At 39.2% G+C, this 24,003-nt stretch overlaps 1 protein-coding gene across 1 annotated transcript in view; it reads right to left on the bottom strand.

Annotated features, from left to right (window-relative positions):
- Positions 1–24,003, bottom strand: part of LOC150080015 (uncharacterized) — a 244,699-nt gene that overhangs the window by 62,000 nt on the left and 158,696 nt on the right. The window contains exon 7 of the mRNA XM_090383382.1: positions 4,548–4,672. Within this exon, the coding sequence (XP_090239508.1) occupies positions 4,548–4,672 (125 nt within the window). The remainder of the gene's footprint in view (positions 1–4,547; positions 4,673–24,003) is intronic.

Here is a 24,003-nt window from a genome sequence, read left to right as displayed (position 1 = left end):
GGACCTGGGGGTAATCGTGCAGGCAGATATGAAGTTCTCTGAGCAGTGCAGACGGGCTGCAAGAGTAGCTCATGGTGTCTTGTCAATGATATACAGGAATTTTTCCAGCAGGGATAAGGAGGTGATTATTCCCTTGTATAAGGCAATGGTCAGGCCATACCTTGAGTACCGTATACAGGTCTGGAGGCCTCATTTCAAGAAGGATGTAGAGCTGCTGGAACGAGTACAGAGAAGGGCAACAAGATTAGTGAATGGAACAAAGGGTTGCTCTTACGAAGGAAGGCTTAAGTTTTGCAAATTACAGTGTCTCCAGACTAGGCACCGGCGAGATGATCTGATAGAGGTGTATAAAGCCTTGAATGGTTTGAGCATGCTCAATGCCGATGAGATTCTTCGTCTTGCTCAGAATAATCACCTGAGAGGGCATAAATTCAGATTGAGGAAAGACAGATGTAGGATAGATGTCCGGAAATTTGCCTTTAGCTAGCGGGTAGTTGGTTGGTGGAACAGACTTCCATCCCTTGTTGTGGAAGTTGATACGCTAAATAAATTCAAGGCTCAGCTGGACAGTTATTTCGAATGGAGGGGTGAAATGGAAGTGGTTTTTTTTTTTTTTTTTTGGCTGATGCTGCATAAGCTTGCTTTTTTGCATCAAATGCCTCTACTAATGCTAATGCTAAGTGTGAAAGGGATTGCCATTTCACAACGTTAGTGGTGTCCATAAAACCCATACAGTCACATACCGAGAAGTCACGCTAGTCTATATGCTTTCCATAGCCAGTCAGAGGATTAAGAAGATTCTCAACACAGATTATAGCCTCTGGTCAACCTGTGTTGTGGTTCCCCTTTAGTCCAACAAACGGGCATATGTTTTTCGGAGAAGTGAGTGATCCATGCCTTCCAATAAATTTCTCCTGTCTATGTGTACATCGTCACAGTAGCTGAATATCCGTGTGATTCCAACATTTTGCACTGTTTCAAAGAACTTGTGAGGGTAGCAATGTAGAGGGGGGGGGGGGGATTGAGGCAACTAAGAACTTACGAAGATGAAATGTTGACAGATTTTGAAACTTTGTCGAGTTTTTCACTATGTTCTAAAATATATCAACCCCTGGGGCTCACATCTGGGGAGTATGGGCTTGGCACACTCAGGGTTCAGAGCTGGATATTATCATTCTTCTCTTTCTTGGTGATTTCCTTCTACTTTCTCTCTCTCTCTCTCTCTCTCTCTCTCTCTCTCTCTCACAAGGTAACTCAGAAATTTTTTTTGGCTGATGCAGCGTAAGCCTCAGGCTTCCTTGCACCATATGGCTAATAATAATGGCATACAGGCAATAATTAGCATTATATCACCAATCTCCAAAAAACTAGCGCGAATTAAGGATGATTGCTAAAGAACTTGATGTGGAAACTATAAAGATTGGTCGGGTGCTCGGTCCACGTTGAGTAGTTTGCGGATGGCAGTCGTAGATTGGAGGAATTATCCCACTTTGTGCAAACATTTTGAATCAGAAGTTAAATATTCCAGACTATTAAATCGACTTTTAAATTTGGAATTTCTTAACCATTTAGCACTAATAATCGACATCCTGCAGGAGCTCTCTTACCTTTCAGAAGCTTTACAGAATCACAATGGTAAAAGCATATAAATTAATTATTCAAAATATCAATGCTATCACTAATTTGAAAAATTCTGAAGGAAATTATGAAGCTAAAATTGAGAGCATGTTGAAGTGGGAAAGAATTTGAAGGAATCAAAATCGAAAGTAAAAAAATTACCTGGTGACAAGTTATTACATTCGTTGTTTTATCCTTAAAGGATAAGTTATTAATGCAGCAGGGTTATTTTAAATTAAATAAAGAAAATAACGATACCATTGAAAAAATTTTAAACACATGCTACCCGAAATCGTGAATATTAAAGAACTTTCGTCTCTGTGGCTAGATGGTGAAAACCAAATAAGAAATTTAAGTTTTCTGATAAAATATGAAATAAAAATTAATTATTTTACAGATTTTGTCGAAGACAGTTTATCTTTAAAATCGAGTTAAATTCCCTTTTCAATTAAGAAAGCCAGAAAATATCTTTGAAACCACTGCAATTAGCAGTGCTGAAGCTGATTTCAGCTTTCAGCATAATGAATAATATTATGACAATTAAACATGTTGAAGATTATGATGACCATATATCTAAATTATTATTAGCTATATGGTGTAAGGAACCCTGAGGCTTATGCTGCACCAGCCAAAAAAAAAAAAAAAAAATTCCCAAGTTACCCTAAGAGAGAGAGGCAAAAGTATAAGGGAATCACCAAGAAAGAGCAGAATGATGATATCTAGCTCAGGACCCTGGGTGTGCCAAGTCTTACTCACCAGATGTGAGCCCCCCCGAGGTTGTATGGAAAACCATTGCTTTAATTTGATCCGGATCGTTACGTCAAATTATTCCTCTGTAATCATCGCTCAGCTATTGAGCAAAGCAGAAGATCGACAACAAATATTAACAAAGAAGTAAATTTTATATGGCAATTTTTAGAATAAATTTTTCTTGAATATTTGTAAAATAATTTTTTTTCATATAATCTGTGAGTAAAAAATCTGTGAGAAAAAATAACTTTTTCTAGAAAGTTTGTTTTTCTTTTTTATGTAATATTTGTTTTTATATTGTGGAATGTTTTGTGATATGGAAAATATTTCATGTTATTTTTTATTCCCAATATTAAAATTTTACTATGAAAAAAATGTATCCATTATATTTCCCTAGTTGTTTAAAAAAAGACAAATAAAAAAGTTGCGCGTGTGCTGAGCACGTGCGGTAGATGGTTTATGCGAAACACCCTTCGCGTTTCTTTTAGGTATTTTTAATTGTATATATCGATTACAAAATAAGAGATTTTTTATTATAAATATTTTATTGATCATTCACAGATTTTCATAATTTCTGGAAGAAAAGATACGATGGATTTATGATAACTAAAGTAAGAGATGTATACTTGCGAGTGCAATGTATCTAAATATCTCTGTAAAACAGCACCGATCTTGTAGTTGAAGTGACATACGCAGCTGTTAGGGGAACCTAACAATGGAATGTAACGAAAATGCAAGACGAAAAAATAAATTGTTGACAAATATTTGTATTGTTGCAATTATACTTACTGCAATAGTAACTTCAGAACGCATGGTTGTGATGTCATACCATTCAAAAATTCTAAAAAGTTAGAACTCCAGACACTATCGTATCCAGTTATCATCATAAGGCAAGGCATGACGACCAGGTTTTTGAGTTTTTTTAGATAGACCTGGGAACGTTTTACACATTCACTTATACGCATGGTTAAGGGGATAATAAGCCGCATCTGTCCACCCCTCTAAATCCACCCCTGACTCCAGATATCATAACGGTCACGAAAAACACGTCACTCGCTCTAATCACACTACTAGTAGTGCGAGTGTAGCAAGCTCCTCTAGTGGAAGCCACGGATGACGTCACTTCCGTGACCGATCAAATTTACTCGGTAGAAAGTTGGAAAAACTGCGAGCCCATTGTTAAAATATTCACAGCTCCCCACTGGATTGCACTAAAAGGAAAGCCCAATAAATTAGAAACTATAAATCGTTTTTGTTTTATGGTAGTGACCTCCAGAAATATGCTGTAGAAAAATATCACAAAGGAGTTTAAATTTTAATTCTTCTAACCGAACATATGATAATGATGAAAGTGTAGTGCATTTTAATGATTTCAACTGGGGTTTTGAAATTAAAGCCAGACTTCACTAACCAGTGATCATGTTAACCGGCACTTACTTATTTCACTTTACAATGGAATGGGTTTATGACCGTCTCCGGCCAGACCACCTGGTCCTTCCTCTCAGCCAATAACAGCATTTGTAAATGTGTGCATGTGTGTGTGGCTGCACGTATTGTTTTTGCATCCTTTAGTTGAAGTGATTTTTTGTGTTGTGCTTTAATAAATACATACATTCATTAAATAAATGTTTTTAATCAATAAATACAATTTCCATTATAAAAATCACCTTTTGGAGAGATAAATAGCTTAGTTATATAGCAAAAATTTCAACTCCCCAAGGTCTTGGAATGAATTACCAAAAAACAATGTCTTATTGGGTGAACATTGCGATATTTTCACGATACAGTGGCGTCTCTGGAACGAATTAATATCCTAAAGCAGAGGTCCACTGTATTTATCAACTTCTTCAAATTTACAGGGCAAGATCTGACTCTAGAAGGCTAAGTACTTTTTCTAAAGGCAATGTTCATATATATCCAATTACAATTATTTTTTCATAATTTTAATTTTGCATCCTTTATTTACATCATCCTAGAAAGATCAACTATGAACCCTTTTTTAAAGCCCAACCTTTTTAAAACACTTCAATGAGACTGTTTTCAACCTCTCAGCTGCCGGTATGTAAAAAATTTCTATCATTTTGATTTATCATACTAAACTTCCAAATCAAACCACTCCGCATATCAATTAGCTATTGCAACTCATTCATGTAAAAGCTTCAAATTAATTAATTTACTACCTCAACATCTTTTTCCAAATCTATCGTCCCGCCATCTGGAAAATTCATGGCAGCTTTATTGCCGTTTGGAAATAATAGTTCTTTCATCCAAATCACAACATATTCATCCCCATCCAAATCAGACCCTAGCAATGCAGAAAGAAAATTAATATTAAAAAAGTAACTAGAAACAAAATCCTGGATAAATATGTCAATATTAGTATTAATAAAAGCAAATCACAGTTAGACTTTATTAGTATCAGACTTAGAGAAAAAAAAAAAAAAAAAAAAAAGGTCACCTTGTTTAGCATTAGCATACTATGTTGTGGCATACCTTTTTTTTTTCTTTCTTTTTTTTTTTTTTTTTTTAATGAAAACCCCAAACACGAGAGGTACTGAAACCTATAGTACTTTATACCATGCTTGGGTTGGAGGTTGGGAAGATGAAAGAAGATATTTCTTTGACATTAGACTTGAACTTCTGTAGACTGTAATTTTCAGGAAATACATATGAAAGAAGGCTGTTCCAGAAAATGGCAATTGAATGAATAAATGAGGAAGATGAAAAGTTGGTTCTGTGAGTTTGAAGTTGGACACTAAATGGATGTTGGTTGGTGTCTGGACGTGTTTGCTGGTTTAAAAGCGAGAGCGAGAATTATAGAATTCAATTCAGAAGAACACTGTCCATGGAAGTATCTATAGAAAAGGCATGCAGCAGAAACAGTATGTCTATGAGACAGCGAGTGGAGAGACTCAGTTAGAGATGAGTCATTAATTAAAATAACAGCCCTCTTCTGAATGGAATACAGAAGCCTGAGAGAGGTTTTCGGGGCACCACCCAAGATGTCAAGAGTGTCACCAACGATAAGCATAGGAGCAGAAGAATCCTTTTTGCGAGATATAAGACAACACTGAGTTTTAGAAGGATTGAAATCAACTAAGTTGTCTTTGCCCCACTGGAGAATTACTTGGAGATAGCAACTGAGGGAATTGATAATGGATATTTGAGAAGTTTAAGCTGATTGAGCAGGGCAAGGTTTCTCAAAATGGAAAGTGGAATGCAATGTGCTATCATCGGCAAAATTATGGGTAGAATATCCAGTCAACAGGTCATTAATATACAAGAGGAAAGGGGGAAAGAACTGAACCTTGGGGAAAACACCAGCATTAGTGGAGAAGTTAGAAGACAGAGAGCCATCTACCATCACCCTCAGTGAGTGATCAGAGAGAAAACTGGATAACCAATTATTAAAAATAGTTGGCAAACCATAAGATGGAAGCTTGTTTAGAAGACCTTTATGCCAAACAGGATTGAAAGCCTTTGAGATGTCAAGATCAACTACTTGTGTTTGACCGAACTTTTCCATTGAATTAGTCCATAAATGGGTAACATAAGCCAGAATATCACCAGTGGATCAACACTGACAGAATCCATACTGACGATCATTGAGCAGATGAAAGGTTTCTAGGTAGATTAAGAGTTGGCAGTTAATTGATTTCTCCATTACTTTATAAAGAGTAGACGTAATTGCAATGGGACAATAACCGGATGGGAAGGATTTGTCACCCTTTTTAGGAACTGGCTGGATATGAGGAAATTTCCAAGTAGAAGGAAAAACACATTTTGAATAAGAAAGTCCAAAAAAGGCGGCAAAGAACAGCAGTAAGTTCAGGACTTGGAGCTTTCTTAACATCAAAATTCATCAAGATCCTTCTAACATCCTTTTAATGGCACTGACCACAGGAGCAGAGATGGGCAACTTTTGCCCATCTCTGCTCCCACCTCTGTCCAAACCAGATGGGTCTGGTGTCACTTTAGCCACGGATAGAGTTTATCTGCTAGCATCCCATTTTTCTTCCAACTTGTGTATTAATCATCTTGGTAAAACACCTCCCACCATTCCCAACATGATCCATTCAATGCCTCCTATATAGTCTTCCGTCAAAAAAAAAAAAAAAAAACCTTCTGACATCCTTTTATGTGAACCCCAAACACGAGAGGTATTAGAACCTATAGTATTTAGTACCGTGCTTGGGTTGGAGGTTGAGAAGAAGAAAGAAGATATTTGTTAACAATGGACTTGAACCTCTGTAGATTGTAATTTTCAGGAAATACATAGGAAGGAAGGTTGTTCCAGAAAACGGCAGTTGAATGAATAAATGAGGAAGATGAAAAGTTGGTTCTGTGAGTTTGAAGTTGGACACTAAATGGATGTTGGCTGGTGGCGGCATGTGTTCGGACTGTTTTGAAAGAGAGAGCGGGAATTACAGAAGCCAATTCAGAAGAACAGTGCCCATGGCAGTATCTGTAGAAGAGGCATGCAGCAGAAACAGTACATCTATGAGAAAGCGACGAATCATTAATTAACCTAACTGCCCTCTTCTGAATGGAATCAAGAAGCCTGAGAGAGGTTTTGGGGGCACCACCCCAGATGTCGGAACAATATTCCGTAGCAGGGCAGATTTGCGATTTATACAGAGTGAGCAGTTTTTTGGAAGAAAAGTAACGCCGAGAGCGAAAGAGAAAACAAAGTTTTTTAGATGCAGAGGAAGCAATATTTGTAATGTGCTTATGCCAAGAGAGATTAGAAGTCAGGGTAATCCCCAAAAGAGATATATCATTTTGCCTAGAAATCAGAGTGTCACTAAAGATAAGCATAGGAGCAGAAGAATCCTTTTTGCGAGATATATGACAAGACTGAGTTTTAGAAGGGTTAAAATCAACTAAGTTGTCTTTGCCCCACTGGAGAGTTACCTGAAGATCGGCATTTAAGGAATTGGTAGCAGATTTTCGAGAAGTTGAAGCTGATTGAGCAGGACAAGGTTTCTCAAAATGGAAAGTGGAATGAAATGTGCTATCATCGGCAAAACTATGGATAGGATTTCCAGTCAATGGAAGAAGGTCATTAATATACAAGAGGAAAAGAGTGGGGGGAAAGAACTGAACCTTGGGGGACACTGGCATTAATGGAGAAGTTAGAAGACAGAGAGCCATCTACCATCACCCTCAGTGAGCGATCAGAGAGAAAACTGGATAACCAATTACTAAAAACAGTTGGCAAACCTTAAGATGGAAGCTTGTTTAGAAGACCTTTATGCCAAACACGATCGAAAGCTTTTGAGATGTCAAGAGCAACTACTTGTGATTCACCGAACCTTTCCATTGAATTAGTCCATAAATGGGTAACATAAGCCAGAATATCACCAGTGGATCGACACTGACGGAATCTATACTGGCGATCACTGATCAGACGGAAGGTTTCTAGGTAGTTTAAGATTTGGCGGTTAATTGATTTCTCCATTACTTTAGAAAGAGTAGAAGTAATTGCAATGGGACGATAATTGGATGGGAGGGATTTGCCACCCTTTTTAGGAACTGTCTGGATATGAGCAAATTTCCAAGCAGAAGGAAAAACACCTTTGGAATAAGAAAGTGAAAAAAGGCGGCAAAGAATAGGAGTAAGTTCAGGAGCACAGGTTTTTAGAACAAGTGGAGAAATACCATCAGGACCTGGAGCTTTCTTAGTATCAAGATTCATTAAAATCCTTCTGATATCCTTTTGACGGAAGACCACAGGAGGCATTGAATGGACCGTGTTGGGAATGGTTGGAGGTGTTTTAACAAGATCATTATTACATGAGTTGGAAGAAAAATGGGATGCTAGAAGGTCAACTTTATCCTTAGCTGAAGTGACAACAAAACCATCTGGTTTGGACAGAGATGGGAGCAGAGATGGGCAAAAGTTGCGGCCAATAGCTTTGGCAAGAGACCAGAATGCTCCACTACCATTAGGGCAAGAAGCAAGTTTTCTACTCTTAGCCTGTTCAAACTCTAGTTTGGACTGATGAATGACTGCCAATTGTTGCGAGCTTCGGTGTAGGCAGAAAATGAAATTGAAGAATTAGAAACAAGCCAATTACAATATGCAACATTCTTCTCTTGAATAGCCTTAGCACATTTATTGGAAAACTAAGGTTTAGATAAAGGACGAGATTTTAAAGTGGAGTGTGGGATAAAGGATTCCATTCCTGCAAGAATAATTTCACTGACACGATCTGAGCAAACGTTGACATCAGAAGTTTTGAAACAGTAATCCGACCAAGGAAAAGAAGAAAAGAAGTCTCGCAGGTCATCCCATTTTGCATTCTTATAATGCCAAACAACACGAGGTTGGTAATATCCATGAGATAAAGGTTCCATTGGAGAAGAGACAATCACCAAGTTGTGATCTGAAGTGCCTAAAGGACCTCACACTTCGACTTTGTACTTAGAAGGGTTGTCTGTGAGAAAAAGATCAAGCGTATTGGCTGTATGATTAGGATTGTCCGGTATTCTTGTAGGTAAATGAAGTTGGACACTAAATCTGTGCTAGGTCATTAGTAATTGCAAAAGCCTTGGCATCTCGACCTGCTGGGTCGGTGTGACTAGAAAACGGAAGCCAGCTGGAGTTGTGAACGTTAAAATCACCAAGGAAAATTACCTCACTGTTAGGAAAGTTGGACTGGAGAAAGTCAAGTTGCAAAGAGAGGAAGTCAAAGATCTCCAAGTGATTAGTGGAGTTGGGAGAACAGTAGAGACAACAGATGAATTTTACACAATGAGGTAGAGAGATTTTAAGCCAGAGAAGATCAAAGAGAGGAGATTCCAAAATGCCAAGTCTCTGACAGGGAATATCAGAACAGATATATGCACAAGTACCATCTTTGAGGCGAAAGGAATCATACAGCGAATAATTTGGGCATCTGAGATGAGCAGTAGTTGAATCAACCGATAACTGAGATTCTGTCAGAAAAAGTACATGGGGTTTGGCAGACTGCAAGTGGAAATGGACATTGTTGAGATTAGAATTGAGACCCCATTTATTTGTGAGATTAATTAGGAAGTCCTTGAGGCGAAAGGAATCATACAGCGAATAATTTGGGCATCTGAGATGAGCAGTAGTTGAATCAACCGATAACTGAGATTCTGTCAGAAAAAGTACATGGGGTTTGGCAGACTGCAAGTAGAAATGGACATCACTGAGATTAGAATTGAGACCCCGTTTATTTGTGAGATTAATTAGGAAGTCCTTGGGAGGTTTATATCTTTTCGCAGATAAGCTTGCTCTATTAGTTTGACAATTCATGGTGTATTCAATAGTAAGAAAAAGTAAGTGGGACATGTTGTATGAAGTAATCAAATTTTTGGATATGGCTTACACGTGGTAAGAATATACCCAGATCCTTGACATAACGTGGCCTCAACAATGTTCCCCGCATACACACTATTCAGACTCCCTCCAGTCACTATCTGGCAGAGTAGAGGTAGCAAGATTATACACTAGCTGATCCGGAAGCCTCCTAGAGAGTTACCAATAGGTTCGGTCCGGTGTACTAACTAGCGGCCGGCCTGCGAACACTGTTTTAGAGCTGTACCCTCGAAATGTAAGGAATATTGGATCTCGCCACAACGTTCATCATAACCTCAAAAGTCATCAATCATACTGCATGATGGAAGAGATAGGGAAGGGTTGACCGGAACTTAGCTCTAGAGACTAAACATGGGTTCCACCACTTCAAGCCTCCAATAAGCAAAGTGGTGGTATTGCACCGGTTAATGAGAGTCATCTACCACCTAGTACTGCCTGGTAACATAGAGGGGCGGCGTTCCTCCATGTGGTGTGGGCACCACACCTCGACCCCTGCTTAAGTTGGTTCACACCTGGGTGGTCACCCACCATGTACTTGTGTATGGAGGTTATACCCAGGATTACTAACAGTCCCACCATCGTGAAGGTGCAAGCAGAGGATTTGGCTGTCACAGACCATCCGGACTTCGCCGAAATTGGGTCCACTTGACTTGAGTGTCTCCCGAATATCAGTTCCATCAGCGTTTTAGGCTCCTAGGTAGCAAGTACAGCTTGTCTAGCATATCTGAGACAATGTCTGTGACAACCTCAAGGTTGTCACAGAATACAAAAGATACAAAATATAACCCCAAACTTATATCCCAATGCAGTTATAACACTACACATATATATGTATGTATTTCAGTATCGAATGTTATCTCTCAGTTACGTTATATGACTTTCTTATCCCCTGTCAACTTATATGTATTAATTTCTGATGTTACGTTTTTAAAAACTAGGTCGCTATATTTATTTAGTTAAAGTACAATTCAATTGACAATGAAATTTAATAAGAATAATAAATTTTACTGATTAATTGATACTACTATACTCGCTATCTAGTTTTCCTTTAGACCTTACGCTATCTAGTTCGGGGCACACGTTGTATCATATAACAATGGCGGTAAGTTACAAATGGTTAATCTATGGACACAAGGGATTATTTACTTTTAAAATCATGCTATCTATATTCAAAATAAACCATGGAGCTTGACTAGGTCTATAAGCTACTCAAAACCTGTTCAACATTTGGATTTGATAACCAAACCAATACTCAATGGTTAGGATTGTCCGGTATTCTTGTAGTAAATGAACAATCTGTGCAAGGTCATTAGTAATTGCAAAAGCCTGAGCATCTCGACCAGCTGGTGTGACTAGAAAACCGAAGCCAGCTGGAGTTGTGAACATTAAAATCACCAAGGAAAATTACCTCACTGTTAGGAAAGTTCGACTGAAGAAAGTCAAGTTGCAAAGAGAGGAAGTCAAAGAGCTCCAGATTAGTGGAGTTGGGAGAATGGTAGAGACAACAGATGAATTTTACACAATGAGGTAGAGAGATTTTAAGCCAAAAAAGATCGAAAAGAGGAGATTCCAAATTACCAAGTCTGAGACAGGGAATATCGGAACGAACACATGCACAAGTACCACCTTTGAGGCGCAAGGAATCATACAGCGAATAGTTTGGGCAACTGAGTAGAGCAAGTAGTTGAATCAACCGATAATGGAGATTCTGTCAGAAAAAGTACATGGGATTTGGCAGACTGCAAGTGGAAATGGACATCACTGAGATTAGAATTAAGACCACGTATATTTGTGAAATGAATTAGGAAGTGTTTGGGAGGTTTAGATCTTTTACCAGATAAGCTTGCTCTATTTGCTTGTTTGACAATTCATGGTATATTCAATAGTAAGAGAAAGTGGGGGGGACGACATGTATGACAATGTAATTTTTGGATATGGTGTACACATGGTAAGAATATACCCAGATCCTTGACATAACATGGCCTTGACAATGCCCCCCATATACACACTACTAGGACTCCCTCCAGTCACTGTCTGGCAGAGTAGAGGTAGCAAGATTATACACTAGCTGATCCAGAAGCCTTCTAGAGAGTTACCAATAGGTTCCGTCCGGTTACTAACTAGAGGCCGGCCTGCGAGCACCATTTTAGAGCTGTACCCTTGGAATGTAAGGAAGATTGGATCTCGACACGATGTTCATCATAACCTCAAAAGTCATCAGTCATAATGCACGAGGGAAGAGATGGGGAAGGGTTGACCGGAACTTAGTTCTGGAAACTAAACATGGGTTCCACCACTTCAAGCCTCCAATAAGCAAAGTGGTGGTATTACACTAGTTGATGAGAGTCATCTACCACCTAGTACTGCCTGGTAACACAGAGGGGCAGCATTCCTCCATGTGGTGTGGGCACCACACCTTGACTCCTGCTTACATCGGTTCGCACCTGGGTGGTCACCTACCATGTGCTTGTGCATGTAGGTTTGCAGACAATGTAAAGATTGCTAGAGTAGTTAATGATCAGTACCAAGCAAGTGCTCCTTCAGGATGACCTGAACAGGCTACAAGAATGGTCAGAAAAGTGGCAGCTTTGTTTTAATTCAGCAAAATGGAAACACTTGGGGAACAGCAACCCCAAAATAAATTATACCATTGGGGGGGATAACTTAAAAACAGTGGAGGAAAAAAAGGGATCTGGGAGTTATAATATGGGTAGATATGAAGTTTTCTGGGCAGTGTAAACAGGCAGCAAGGAAAGTCCATGGTGTCTTATCAATAATTCATCAAACTTGATCCAGTAGAGATATGGAGGTCATAGTCCCAGTGCATAAGGCAATTGTAAAACCACATTTGGAATACTGTATTCAAGTATGGAGATCTCATCTCATAAAGAAACAGCTTCTTGAAAGGGTCCAAAGAAGGGTAATTTGCATGGTGAAATTGACAAAAGGGTAACCATATGAGGAAAGACTGTATATTTAGGCTGCAGAGCTTGGCAACCAGGCACCTCAGAGGTGACCTGATTGAAGTTTATAAGGCACTAAGAGGTAGGTTAGTAAAATGGACTGTTATAGTTCCAGAACTTAGGAACATAAATTGAAATTACAGGGAAGTGGTTTATACTAGACTGTAGGAAGTTTCTTTTGGCCAGTGGGTTTTTCATTGCTGGAACAGGTTGCCTTCACGGGTATTTGAGGCTAACCATTTGAATAAATGCAAAGATTGAAAAACACAGGTGAACAAATCAAAATTCCCAATATTATCAGATCGTATTCATCATTTTCTATGATAAAAAAGGTACCATACAACTTAGAATTCATTCCCCAAGGACAAACCCAATCAGATATTTAACTTTAAAGTTCTAAGCATTTGAAGGAAAAGGTGAATTGTGGTTATAAAAGGGGGTACTGCATTGTAACACACCAACACGCACAATACATTACCAGTAAGTCAATTTCTGATGAGTAAAACAGATTCTTGGGATTCGGCATTCTCTATACTATTCGAGATTTAACATTCTTTCTACTATTCGAGAGATAACATTCTCTCTACTATTCCAATTTGGTTCCATCTGACTTTTCTATTCAAAAGTATTAAAACTTTGCTGAGAGGGGACACATTTTTTTTCACTGGAGAAGTTCAAGAGAGTATGTAGACGGTAGTAAAACAGGTATCAGTAAACAAGTTCTAGAAAAGAATTTCCTGCTAAGTTAAATTATTTCTTATAACTTCAGTAGCTTAATTTTAACTTCACTATAAATTCCATAATATATTGTAAATTTAAATTTTCTAATGTTTTTTAAGTTTAAATTTTACCCAAATAACGATTATTACACGACCCACATCCACTACATTGTCTAAGGACATCAGCACTCAGATGGAAATGCCTGTGGGCAGGGCACCTCTGTAGCCAGGTGGGCAGGAGCAGCAGTGCGTAGCACACACTTCTTGATTAGACCGGGGTTCAAGCCCATGCCCACCAAATATGGAGGATGTAGAAAGGTCAGGGAATGACCACCGCATATCCCCGGAGCAATATGGCCTTAGTTGCTAATGCTCCTAAAACCCAAATAACAAACAACAACAAACAAACAGCCTGTGGGCAATTCCATTGTGAGTTATGAGTTTGTTGCTTGTACATCCTGTGGCATATATCTAAGGTCAGTCTAGTAGACAAATCAAGTTCAACTGACAATTTATTCTTTGCACACAATGGAAGGAGTATACTGATCTCATTAAAAATTGGTACATTAATAGAAGAATTTTAGTCACTGGAGAAACAGGCAGTTGTCCCAGAAACAAATGTAACTGGGAGCTCTTCAGGGGAATTGTGAGAGCTTCCTTGGACTCAGGGGAGGTACCCATAGACTGGAAATGTGTAGATGTGACCCCAATTCACAAAGGAGGATCAAAGGCTGACACAAGTAACTATAGACCTGTGAGCTTAACTTCTGTTCCAGGAAAATTAATGGAGGCACTGGTTAAAGAAGCACTGCAGGATCATTTAGACAAGACTTCAGTTATAGCTCAGACACAGCATGGTTTTGTTAAGGGGAAGTCTTGCCTGACCAACTTGATTGGATACTATGATGCAGTCACAAAAGAACTGGATGCAGGGAATAACTTTGATATTATATACTTGGATCTTAGAAAGGCTTTTGATACTGTTGCACATGGAAGACTGCTACACAAATTGGAGCAGTGTGACATTGGAGGCAAATTGCTGCTATGGATAAAGGGGTGGTTGAGTGGGAGAAGACAGAGAGTGGTAATCAATGGACACTGCTCATCGTGGACTAATGTTATTAGTGGAGTCCCTCAGGGCTCAGTGTTGGGTCCATTATTGTTTTCTGTATTTATAAATGATATTGATGATGGTATATCAAGCTTAATGTCCAAGTTTGCAGATGATACAAAGGTTGGCAGGGTTGTCAAGAACACTACTGACACTATGCTGCTGCAACAGGATCTGGAAAGGTTGAGCAAATGGGCTGAGAGGTGGCAAATGAAGTTTAACATTGACAAATGTAAAGTACTACACATGGGAAACAGCAACCCCAGAGCAACGTATCAACTCTGTGGTACTACACTGACAGTGGTAGAGAATGAAAGGGACTTGGGGGTGGTTGTGCAGGCAAATATGAAGTTCTCTGAGCAGTGCAGACGGGCTGCAAGAGTAGCTCATGGAGTATTGTCAATGATATACAGGAATTTCACCAGCAGGGATAAGGAGGTGATTATTCCATTGTATAAGGCAATGGTCAGGCCACACCTAGAGTAATGTATACAGGTCTGGAGGCCTCATTTCAAGAAGGATGTAGAGCTGCTGGAACGAGTACAGAGAAGGGCAACAAGATTAGTGAATGGAACAAAGGGGTGCTCTTACAAAGAAAGGCTTAAGTTTTGCAAATTACAGTGTCTGGAGACTAGGCACCAGTGAGGTGATCTGATAGAGGTGTATAAAGCCTTGAATGGTTTAAGCATGCTCAACGCTGATGGGATTCTTCCTCTAGCTCAGAAAAATCACCTGAGAGGGCATAAATTCAAATTGAGGAAAGACAGATGTAGGATAGACGTGCGGAAATTTGCCTTTAGCCAGCGGGTGGTTGGTTGGTGGAACAGACTGCCATCCCTTGTGGTGGAGGTTGATAGCCTAAATAAGTTTAAGGCTCAGCTGGACAGGTATTTTGAACGAACAGAGGGGTGAAGTGGAAGTGGGTTTTTTTTTTTTTTTTTTGGCTGATGCTGCATAAGCTTGCTTTCTTGCATCAAATGCCTCTACTAATGCTAATGCTAATGACTCAAGTATCTCATGACCTGCCAAGTGATGTGCACCCCCAATTTGGGTCCTAGAACAATACAGCCAAGTTTTTTTTTTTTTTTTTTTTGTAGTTGTTGGCACATCAGCTTCTGTGGCCATAATGCACCTCCTAAGGTTTTTGCAGTACTTTGATCCAAGCCCGAGGCGGGATTCGAACCCGCAATCTTTGGGTTGCCAGGCAGGCACTTTACCCACCCAGCTAGCGCGGTCGGCTAATTGTCAGGGATAGGGGTAACATTTTTTTTTAATGAAGATAGGTGGACCAGAACCAGGGTGTGTTTCCAGGAGCAACAATTGATGATATTACCAACATATTGTTAAGATTTTAAGGAAGCATTAGTAGAGGCATATGATGCAAGAAAGCAAGCTTATTCAGCATCAGCCAAAAAAAAAAAAAAAAAAACCACCACTCCCATTTCACCCCTCCATTCGTTCGAAATACCTGTCCAGCTGAGCCTTAAATTTGTTTAGGCTATCAACTTCAACAACAAGTGATGGAAGTCTGTTCCACCAACCAACTACCCGCTGGCTAAAGGCAAATTTCCGCACGTCAATTTGAATTTATGCCCTTTCAGGTGATTATTCTGAGCAAGAGGAAGAATCCCATTGGCATTGCGCATGCTCAAACCACCTCTATCAGATCACCTCGCCGGTGCCTAGTCTCCAGACTCTGTAATTTGCAAAACTTAAGCCCTTCATAGAGAGAGCATTACTATTCATGTAGGGACTAACAACATTAAATGAACAAAACTTAAGGACTGTGATGGAAAAAAGATGCCATGAGTTAGGTCACAGTGTGTGTGTGTGTGTGTGTGTGTGTGTGTGTGTGTGTGTGTGTGTGTGTGTGTGTGTGTGCGCGCGCGCGCAATTCTGCACAGACACTATAGGAGGAATTATAAGCTGAAAGCATTGTAAATTATAAGATTTAAAGGACTTGTCAAGGCTTCAGGAGATTTTTTTTTTTTTTTTAATCAGCGTGCCCCCATTTGTAAGTAGAAGGAATCTATTTTTTTTTAGAAAAATGGTATTCATTTGAACAAAGGTGGTGAAAGTGTTTTTGCCAGTATCATTGAGATATGCCTTAATGGTTCAAGTAAACTGCTAGTTAGGGAGATAGAAGGATAATATAGATCAAAGTAATGCTTGCACTCAACCTCAAGAATTCTTGTTTGTTGCTGCAGCAGCTGATGTTGGCAAGATGTTCTGAGGTTTGCAACATTTCAAATGAACAGGAAATAAAACTAGGGAAACCAGATGAAATAACTTCAAGGGAATATATCAGGGCAGTAAACTACAGGAGAATATTTAGTCTTATGTTTGTCTCCAGTAATGTCAGGAGTGGTGTTGTTAATAAAATGGATGAATTTGAACTCTTAGTTAGGACAACTAATGCTGACATAATAGAAACATAGTGCCACCTGGAACCTGGATGAAGAGTTCCAATATGGAATATATAATGTATTTGGGGAAGATAGAAGAGATGGTGGGAGTCATGATTCTTATCAAAAAGCAGTCTGAATGCAAAAAAAAAACAAAAAACAAACTTTGGTGAGTCAGAAGTTACACCTGCCAGCATGGATTCTATATAGTATGAGTTAGTTGGAAGCCATGGTATAAAAGAGAGTGAGAGAGTATTGACAGACCAGAAGAATGTGAAGAGCATGATGAGTCTCTACATGCAAATGGAATGGGTAAGTGTGAATATCTTATTATTGGTGACTTTAATCTACCCCTAATTAACTGGAATAAGCAAGATGGAAACACCATGAGAACAAAATTTTTAAATGAACCAGGTGATTACTATTTATACCAGCATGTTAATAAAATATTAGAGATAAGAATATTCTAGATATCATCAGTACTCACGAATCAGATGGCATCATAGGAGGAAGAATACATTAGAATTATGGAATTCCTCAAGAGCAATAATCACAGACACCATGAATGGATATCTCTATATAAAAAAAGTTTTCCTACTAGTGACATTTATTCCAGCCAATGGGAGAAGATGGCAGGACAGTTACGTCACTTATGCGAGACAATGGGAGAAGAGAGTGGAGAAATTATGTCACTATAAATGCGCAGGTAAATAATTACCTATATAATATCGGTGTAAATACACCATAGTTTACCCATAAATTTAACTACATAAGTAGTGTAAAGGCAGTTGATTTTATCTCATATTGTGGCTACCTTCACAACGAGATACCAGGTATTGCACTATTTCAAATAAATAATGCTTCTCTAGTAGAGGAGACTATGTTATTTATTCTCAGTGGGCACCACCACCCAGACGGCACCGTTTGAAAAATGGTATGGAATGTGATGTTCTGTTATCCTCATACTGTCCCTATTAGACTTAAGAATGCAAAAAAGGTGTAGAAAAGTAATAGTAGGAGAAAATGAAGAAATGCCATCGAAGGAGGAAAGGGACAGTTACTCCAACTCACACCACTGAAAACTCAAACTCCTTGAATAGGCAATGCTTCCCCAGTAGAGAAGACTGTTGTTACCCATTCTCGGAGACTGATTAACAGGCTCGCCAGACAGCCCCTTCGGAGCTAGATGGCTCACTCATTGGCAGACGGACAGGTACCCTAATAATGCAAACATGCTATCGTTGGCATCTCTCATATGAGAGATGCCAAATGGTGAAGATAATGATAATATTTTGAAGACCAAATGTACAAGGCGTAATATGTCATGGGTTGAAATTAACTATATAATATCAGTGTAAATACACCATAGTTTACCCATAAATTTAACCTCATATTATTAACTGATATTATATAGTTAATTTCAACCCATAACATATTATGCTTTAAAAATATTATCATTATCTTCACCATTTGGCATCTCTCATATTGTGGAATTAGCTTTGCAACCGTAATGGCATGTCTGCATTATCAGGGTGCCTGCCTGCCCACCTGCCCACTGATGAGTGAGCCAACAAGCTCCGAAATGGTGCCATCAAGGGTGGTGATGCCCACTGAGAATAAATAACAGCAGTCTCCTCTACAACAGAAGTGTTATTTATTCAAAGTAGTGCAATAACTGGTATCTTGTTTTGAAAGTAGCCACAATAAAACTAAAATATTTACAAAATACTAAACTATTTACAATCATACCTCTACGTTGGTGAATGATACATTGAAGGAACACAAATGGTTATTGGGCAGAATCAGACAAATGCCCTTGACAATGCAGAGCGCATACGTGAGACAGATGCCAACGTTCACCAACCTCGCGCACACGCTTCACTATCCATACCTGGCATCATTTGATGTTCCATTGTAACATTTTTTGTATATTAATGTCAGCTGATGAAGGGACCCTTCATCTCGATATAATCTGAATATTTGTAAATAGTTTAGTATTTTGTAAATATTGTATAGTTTTAAATATTTTAGTCCTGCTCTTTCGTATGCAACAATATTCCTCAGGTATTATGGAACCTGAAGCAAAAGGTCTTTTCCTAAGGACCTATGTAAACGCAGGCAAATAATTACATAGGGATGCAGGTCACGTGGTACAAGTGGGAGGGGCAATTGCGTCACTACAAATGCACAGGTAAATAATTACATAGGTCATTTTCTGATTAGATATCAATCAGAGTGTTTTTGACAGGTGTGTCTTTTACGTAGAAAACATTTGATTTATTCAATCATACATCCGCAGGGATTGGTGAGCAAAGCAAGGACAAGAAGCCCCTTCTCTTTATACATCAGCATGTTCGGGAGGTAACTAGAGAGTAATACTCTTGATCTGATTATCAGTAGTGATTCTTCATGCATTAAGAATCTGCAGATAAAGGAACCACTAGGTGGCAGTGATCACAATGTGCTGAAGTGGGATTTACTCAAAGAGGTAACTACCATCAAGGGTAAAGGGAAGGGTTTTCATTAAGGCGACTACGGAGGTCTCAGACAGTATTTAAATTCTATATAGTGGGACCAACTGATGATGTTACCAACAGCAATTTCAAAATGGGAAGCATTCAAAGAATCAATCTTGGAAGCTACTAGGCTTTACATATCAACTAAGAAATATAGTTCAAGGTTCAGGCCTAAAGGGAGGACAAATGAACTAATGAGACATGTAGCAGAGAAGAAAAATGCATGGGATACATATAAATTAATGGGTGACATGGAAGCCTAAGATAGATATAAGCTGGTCAGTAACCAAGTCACAAAGGAGGTTAGGCAGGCAAAGGCAAATTATGAGAAATCTTTGGCATAGGATGCAAAGAAAAAACAGCAAAGAGTGCTTTACGTATGTAAACTCTAGAAAGAAGGGGATGAATCACATTGGTCTACTGGATATCGATGGTTCAACTGTTGATGATCCTGTTCAGGTGGCTAACAAACTAAATGAGTATTTTGCATCTATATTCACACATGAGGAGTTATTCAGGGAGGGGAATGCCGGGGGTGAATTAAACTCTGGCAGTAATCTAGATGATTTTGTAATTACTGAGAGGAAAGTGGAGGAGAAATTGTTGAAGATAAACATAAGGCAACTGGGATCTATCCAGTTATATTAAAGGAGGCAGCAAAGGAAGTAAAGAAACCCTTAGCCATAATTGGCTTGTTTTTAGCTTGTTTCTAATTGGCTTTTTTCTAATTCTTCAGTTTCATTTTCTGCTTACACCAAAGCTCGCAACAATTGTAAAGCAGTTATTAATCAGTCCAAAAAGAGAGTTTGAACAGGCTAAGAGTAGAAAACTTGCTTCTTGCCATAATGGTAGTCGAGCATTCTGGTCTCTTACCAAAGCTATTAGCCACAACCTTTGCCCATCTCTGCTCCCACCTCTGTCCAAACCAGATGGGTCTGTTGTCACTTCAACCACGGTTAGTTTATCTGCTAGCATCCCATTTTTATTCCAACTTGTGTATTAATCACCTTGGTAAAACAACTCCCACCATTCCCAACATGATCCATTCAATGCCTCCTATATAGTCTTCCATCAAAAGGATGTCAGAAGGTTTTTTTTTTTTTTTTATGTGAACCCCAAACACGAGAGGTATTAGAACCTATAGTACTTAGTACCGTGCTTAGGTTGGAGGTTGAGAAGACGAAAGAAGATATTTGTTGACATTGGACTTGAACTTCTGTAGACTGTAATTTTCAGGAAATACATATGAAGGAAGGTTGTTCCAGAAAACGGCAGTTGAATGAATAAATGAGGAAGATGAAAAGTTGGTTCTGTGGGTTTGAAGTTGGACAGTAAATGGATGTTGGCTGGTGGCGGCACGTGTTCGGACTGTTTTGAAACAGAGAGCGGGAATTATAGAAGCCAATTCAGAAGAACAGTGCCCATGGCAGTATCTGTAGAAGAGGCATGCAGCAGAAACAGTAAGTCTATCAGAAAGCGAGTGGAGAGACTCTGTTAGAGATGAATCATTAATTAACCTAACTGCCCTCTTCTGAATGGAATCAAGAAGCCTGAGAGAGGTTTTGTGGGCACCACCCCAGATGTGGGAACAATATTCCATGGCAGGGCAGATTTGCGATTTATACAGAGTGAGCAGCTGTTGGAAGAAAAGTAATGCCGAGAGCAAAAGAGAAAACCACGTTTTTTAGATGAAGCGGAAGAAATATTTGTAATGTGCTTGTGCCAAGAGAGATAAAAGTCAGGGTAAGCCCCAAAACAGATATATCATTTTGCCTAGAAATCGGAGTGTCACTAAAGATAAGGATAGGGGCAGAAGAATCCTTTTTGCGAGATATAAGACAAGACTGAGTTGTCTTGGCCCCACTGGAGAATTACCTGAAGATCGGTATTTAAGGAATTGGTAGCAGATTTTCGAGAAGTTGAAGCTGATTGAGCAGGACAAGGTTTCTCAAAATGGAAAGTGGAATGCAATGTACTATCATCGGCAAAACTATGGATGGGATTTCCAGTCAATGGAAGAAGGTCATTAATATACAAGAGGAAAAGAGTGGGGGAAAAAACTGAACATTGGGGAACACCGGTATTAGTGAAGTTAGAAGACAGAGAGCCATCTACCATCACCCTTGGCGCCTCCGTAGCCAGGTGGGCAGGAGCAGCAGTGCATAGGACACGCTTCTTGATTAGACCGGGGTTCGAGCCCGTCACCACCAAATACGGAAGATGCGGAAAGGTCAGGGAATCACCACCGCATATCCCCGGAGCAATATGGCCTTAGTTGCTAATGCTCCTAAAAACCAAACAACAACAGAACAAAAACAACAACAACCATCACCCTCAGTGAGCGATCAGAGAGAAAACTGGATAACCAATTACTAAAAACAGTTGGCAAACCTTAAGATGGAAGCTTGTTTAGAAGACCTTTATGCCAAACACGATCGAAAGCTTTTGAGATATCAAGAGCAACTACTTGTGATTCACCGAACCTTTCCATTGAATTAGTCCATAAATGGGTAACATAAGCCAGAATATCACCAGTGAATCGACACTGACGGAATCCATACTGGCGATCACTGATCAGACGGAAGGTTTCTAGGTAGTTTAAGATTTGGTGGTTAATTGATTTCTCCATTACTTTAGAAAGAGTAGAAGTAATTGCAATGGGACGATAATTGGATGGGAGGGATTTGCCACCCTTTTTAGGAACTGTCTGGATATGAGCAAATTTCCAAGCAGAAGGAAAAACACCTTTGGAATAAGAAAGTGAAAAAATGCGGCAAAGAATAGGATTAAGTTCAGGAGCACAGGTTTTTAGAACAAATGGAGAAATACCATCAGGACCTGGAGCTTTCTTAGTATCAAGATTCATCAAAATCCTTCTGATATCCTTTTGACGGAAGACCACAGGAGGCATTGAATGGACCGTGTTGGGAATGGTTGGAGGTGTTTTACCAAGATCATTATTACATGAGTTGGAAGAAAAATGGGATGCTAGAAGGTCAAATTTATCCTTAGCTGAAGTGACAACAAAACCATCTGGTTTGGACAGAGGTGGGAGCAGAGATGGGCAAAAGTTGCGGCCAATAGCTTTGGGAAGAGACCAGAATGCTCCGCTAGGGCACCATTAGGGCAAGAAGCAAGTTTTCTACTCTTTGCCTGTTCAAATTCCAGTTTGGACTGATTAATAACTGCTTTACAATTGTTACGAGCTTTGGTGTAGGCAGAAAATGAAACTGAAGAATTAGAAACAAGCCAATTACGATATGCAACATTCTTCTCTTCAACAGCCTTAGCACATTTATTGGAAAACTAAGGTTTAGATAAAGGACGAGATTTTAAAGTGGAGTGTGGGATAAAGGATTCCATTCCTGCAAGAATAATTTCACTCACACGATCTGAGCAAACGTTGACATCAGAAGTTTTGAAACAGTAATCCGACCAAGGAAAAGAAGAAAAGAAGTCTCGCAGGTCGTCCCATTTTGCATTCTTATAATGCCAAACAACACGAGGTTGGGAATATCCATGAGATAAAGGTTCCATTGGAGAAGAGACAATCACCAAGTTGTGATCTGAAGTGCCTAAAGGACCTCACACATCGACTTTGTACTTAGAAGGGTTGTCTGTGAGAAAAAGATCAAGCGTATTGGCTGTATGATTAGGATTGTCCAGTATTCTTGTAGGTAAATGAACAATCTGTGCAAGGTCATTAGTAATTGCAAAAGCCTCGGCATCTCGACCAGCTGGGTCGGTGTGACTAGAAAACGGAAGCTAGCTGCTGTTGTGAACATTAAAATCACCAAGGAAAATTACCTCACTGTTAGGGAAGTTGGACTACAGAAGGTGAAGTTGAAAAGAGAGGAAGTCAAAAAGCTCCAAGTGATTAGTGGAGTTGGGAGAACGGTAGAGACAACAGATGAATTTGACACAATGAGGTAGAGAGATTTTAAGCCAGAGAAGACCAAAGAGAGGAGACTCCAAATTGCCAAGTCTCTGACAGGGAATAATAGAACGGACATATGCACAAGTACCACCTTTGAGGCGAAAGGAATCATACAGCGAAAAATTTGGGCATCTGAGATTAGCAGTAGTTCAATCAACCATTAACTGAGATTCTGTCAGAAAAAGTATGTGGGGTTTGGGAGACTGCAAGTGGAAATGGACATTGTTGAGATTAGAATTGAGACCACGTATATTTGTGAAATGAATTAAGAAGTGCTTTAGACCAATTTTGACCAATCTTGATGCTAAGAAAGGTCCAGGTATCGATGGTATTTCTCCGCTTGCTCTCAAAACCTGTGCTCCTGAACTTACTCCTATTCTTTGCCTCCTTTTTTCACTTTCTTATTCCAAAGGTGTTTTTCCTTCTTCTTGGAAATTTGCTCATATTCAGCCAGTTCCTAAAAAGGGTGACAAATCCCTCCCATCCAATTATCATCCCATTGCAATTACTTCTACTCTTTCTAAAGTAATGGAGAAATCAATTAACCGTCAACTCTTAAACTACCTAGAAACCTTCCGTCTGATCAATGATTGCCAGTATGGATTCCGTCAGTGTCGATCCACTGGTGATATTCTGG

The sequence above is a fragment of the Mastigoproctus giganteus genome, chromosome 10, assembly GCF_048544385.1.
Source record: "Mastigoproctus giganteus isolate SK-2022 chromosome 10, ASM4854438v1, whole genome shotgun sequence".
In the NCBI taxonomy this organism is placed as follows: domain Eukaryota; kingdom Metazoa; phylum Arthropoda; class Arachnida; order Uropygi; family Thelyphonidae; genus Mastigoproctus; species Mastigoproctus giganteus.
Note: the sequence above shows the minus strand (reverse complement) of the source record. Positions and strands in the feature narration are given on the sequence as shown.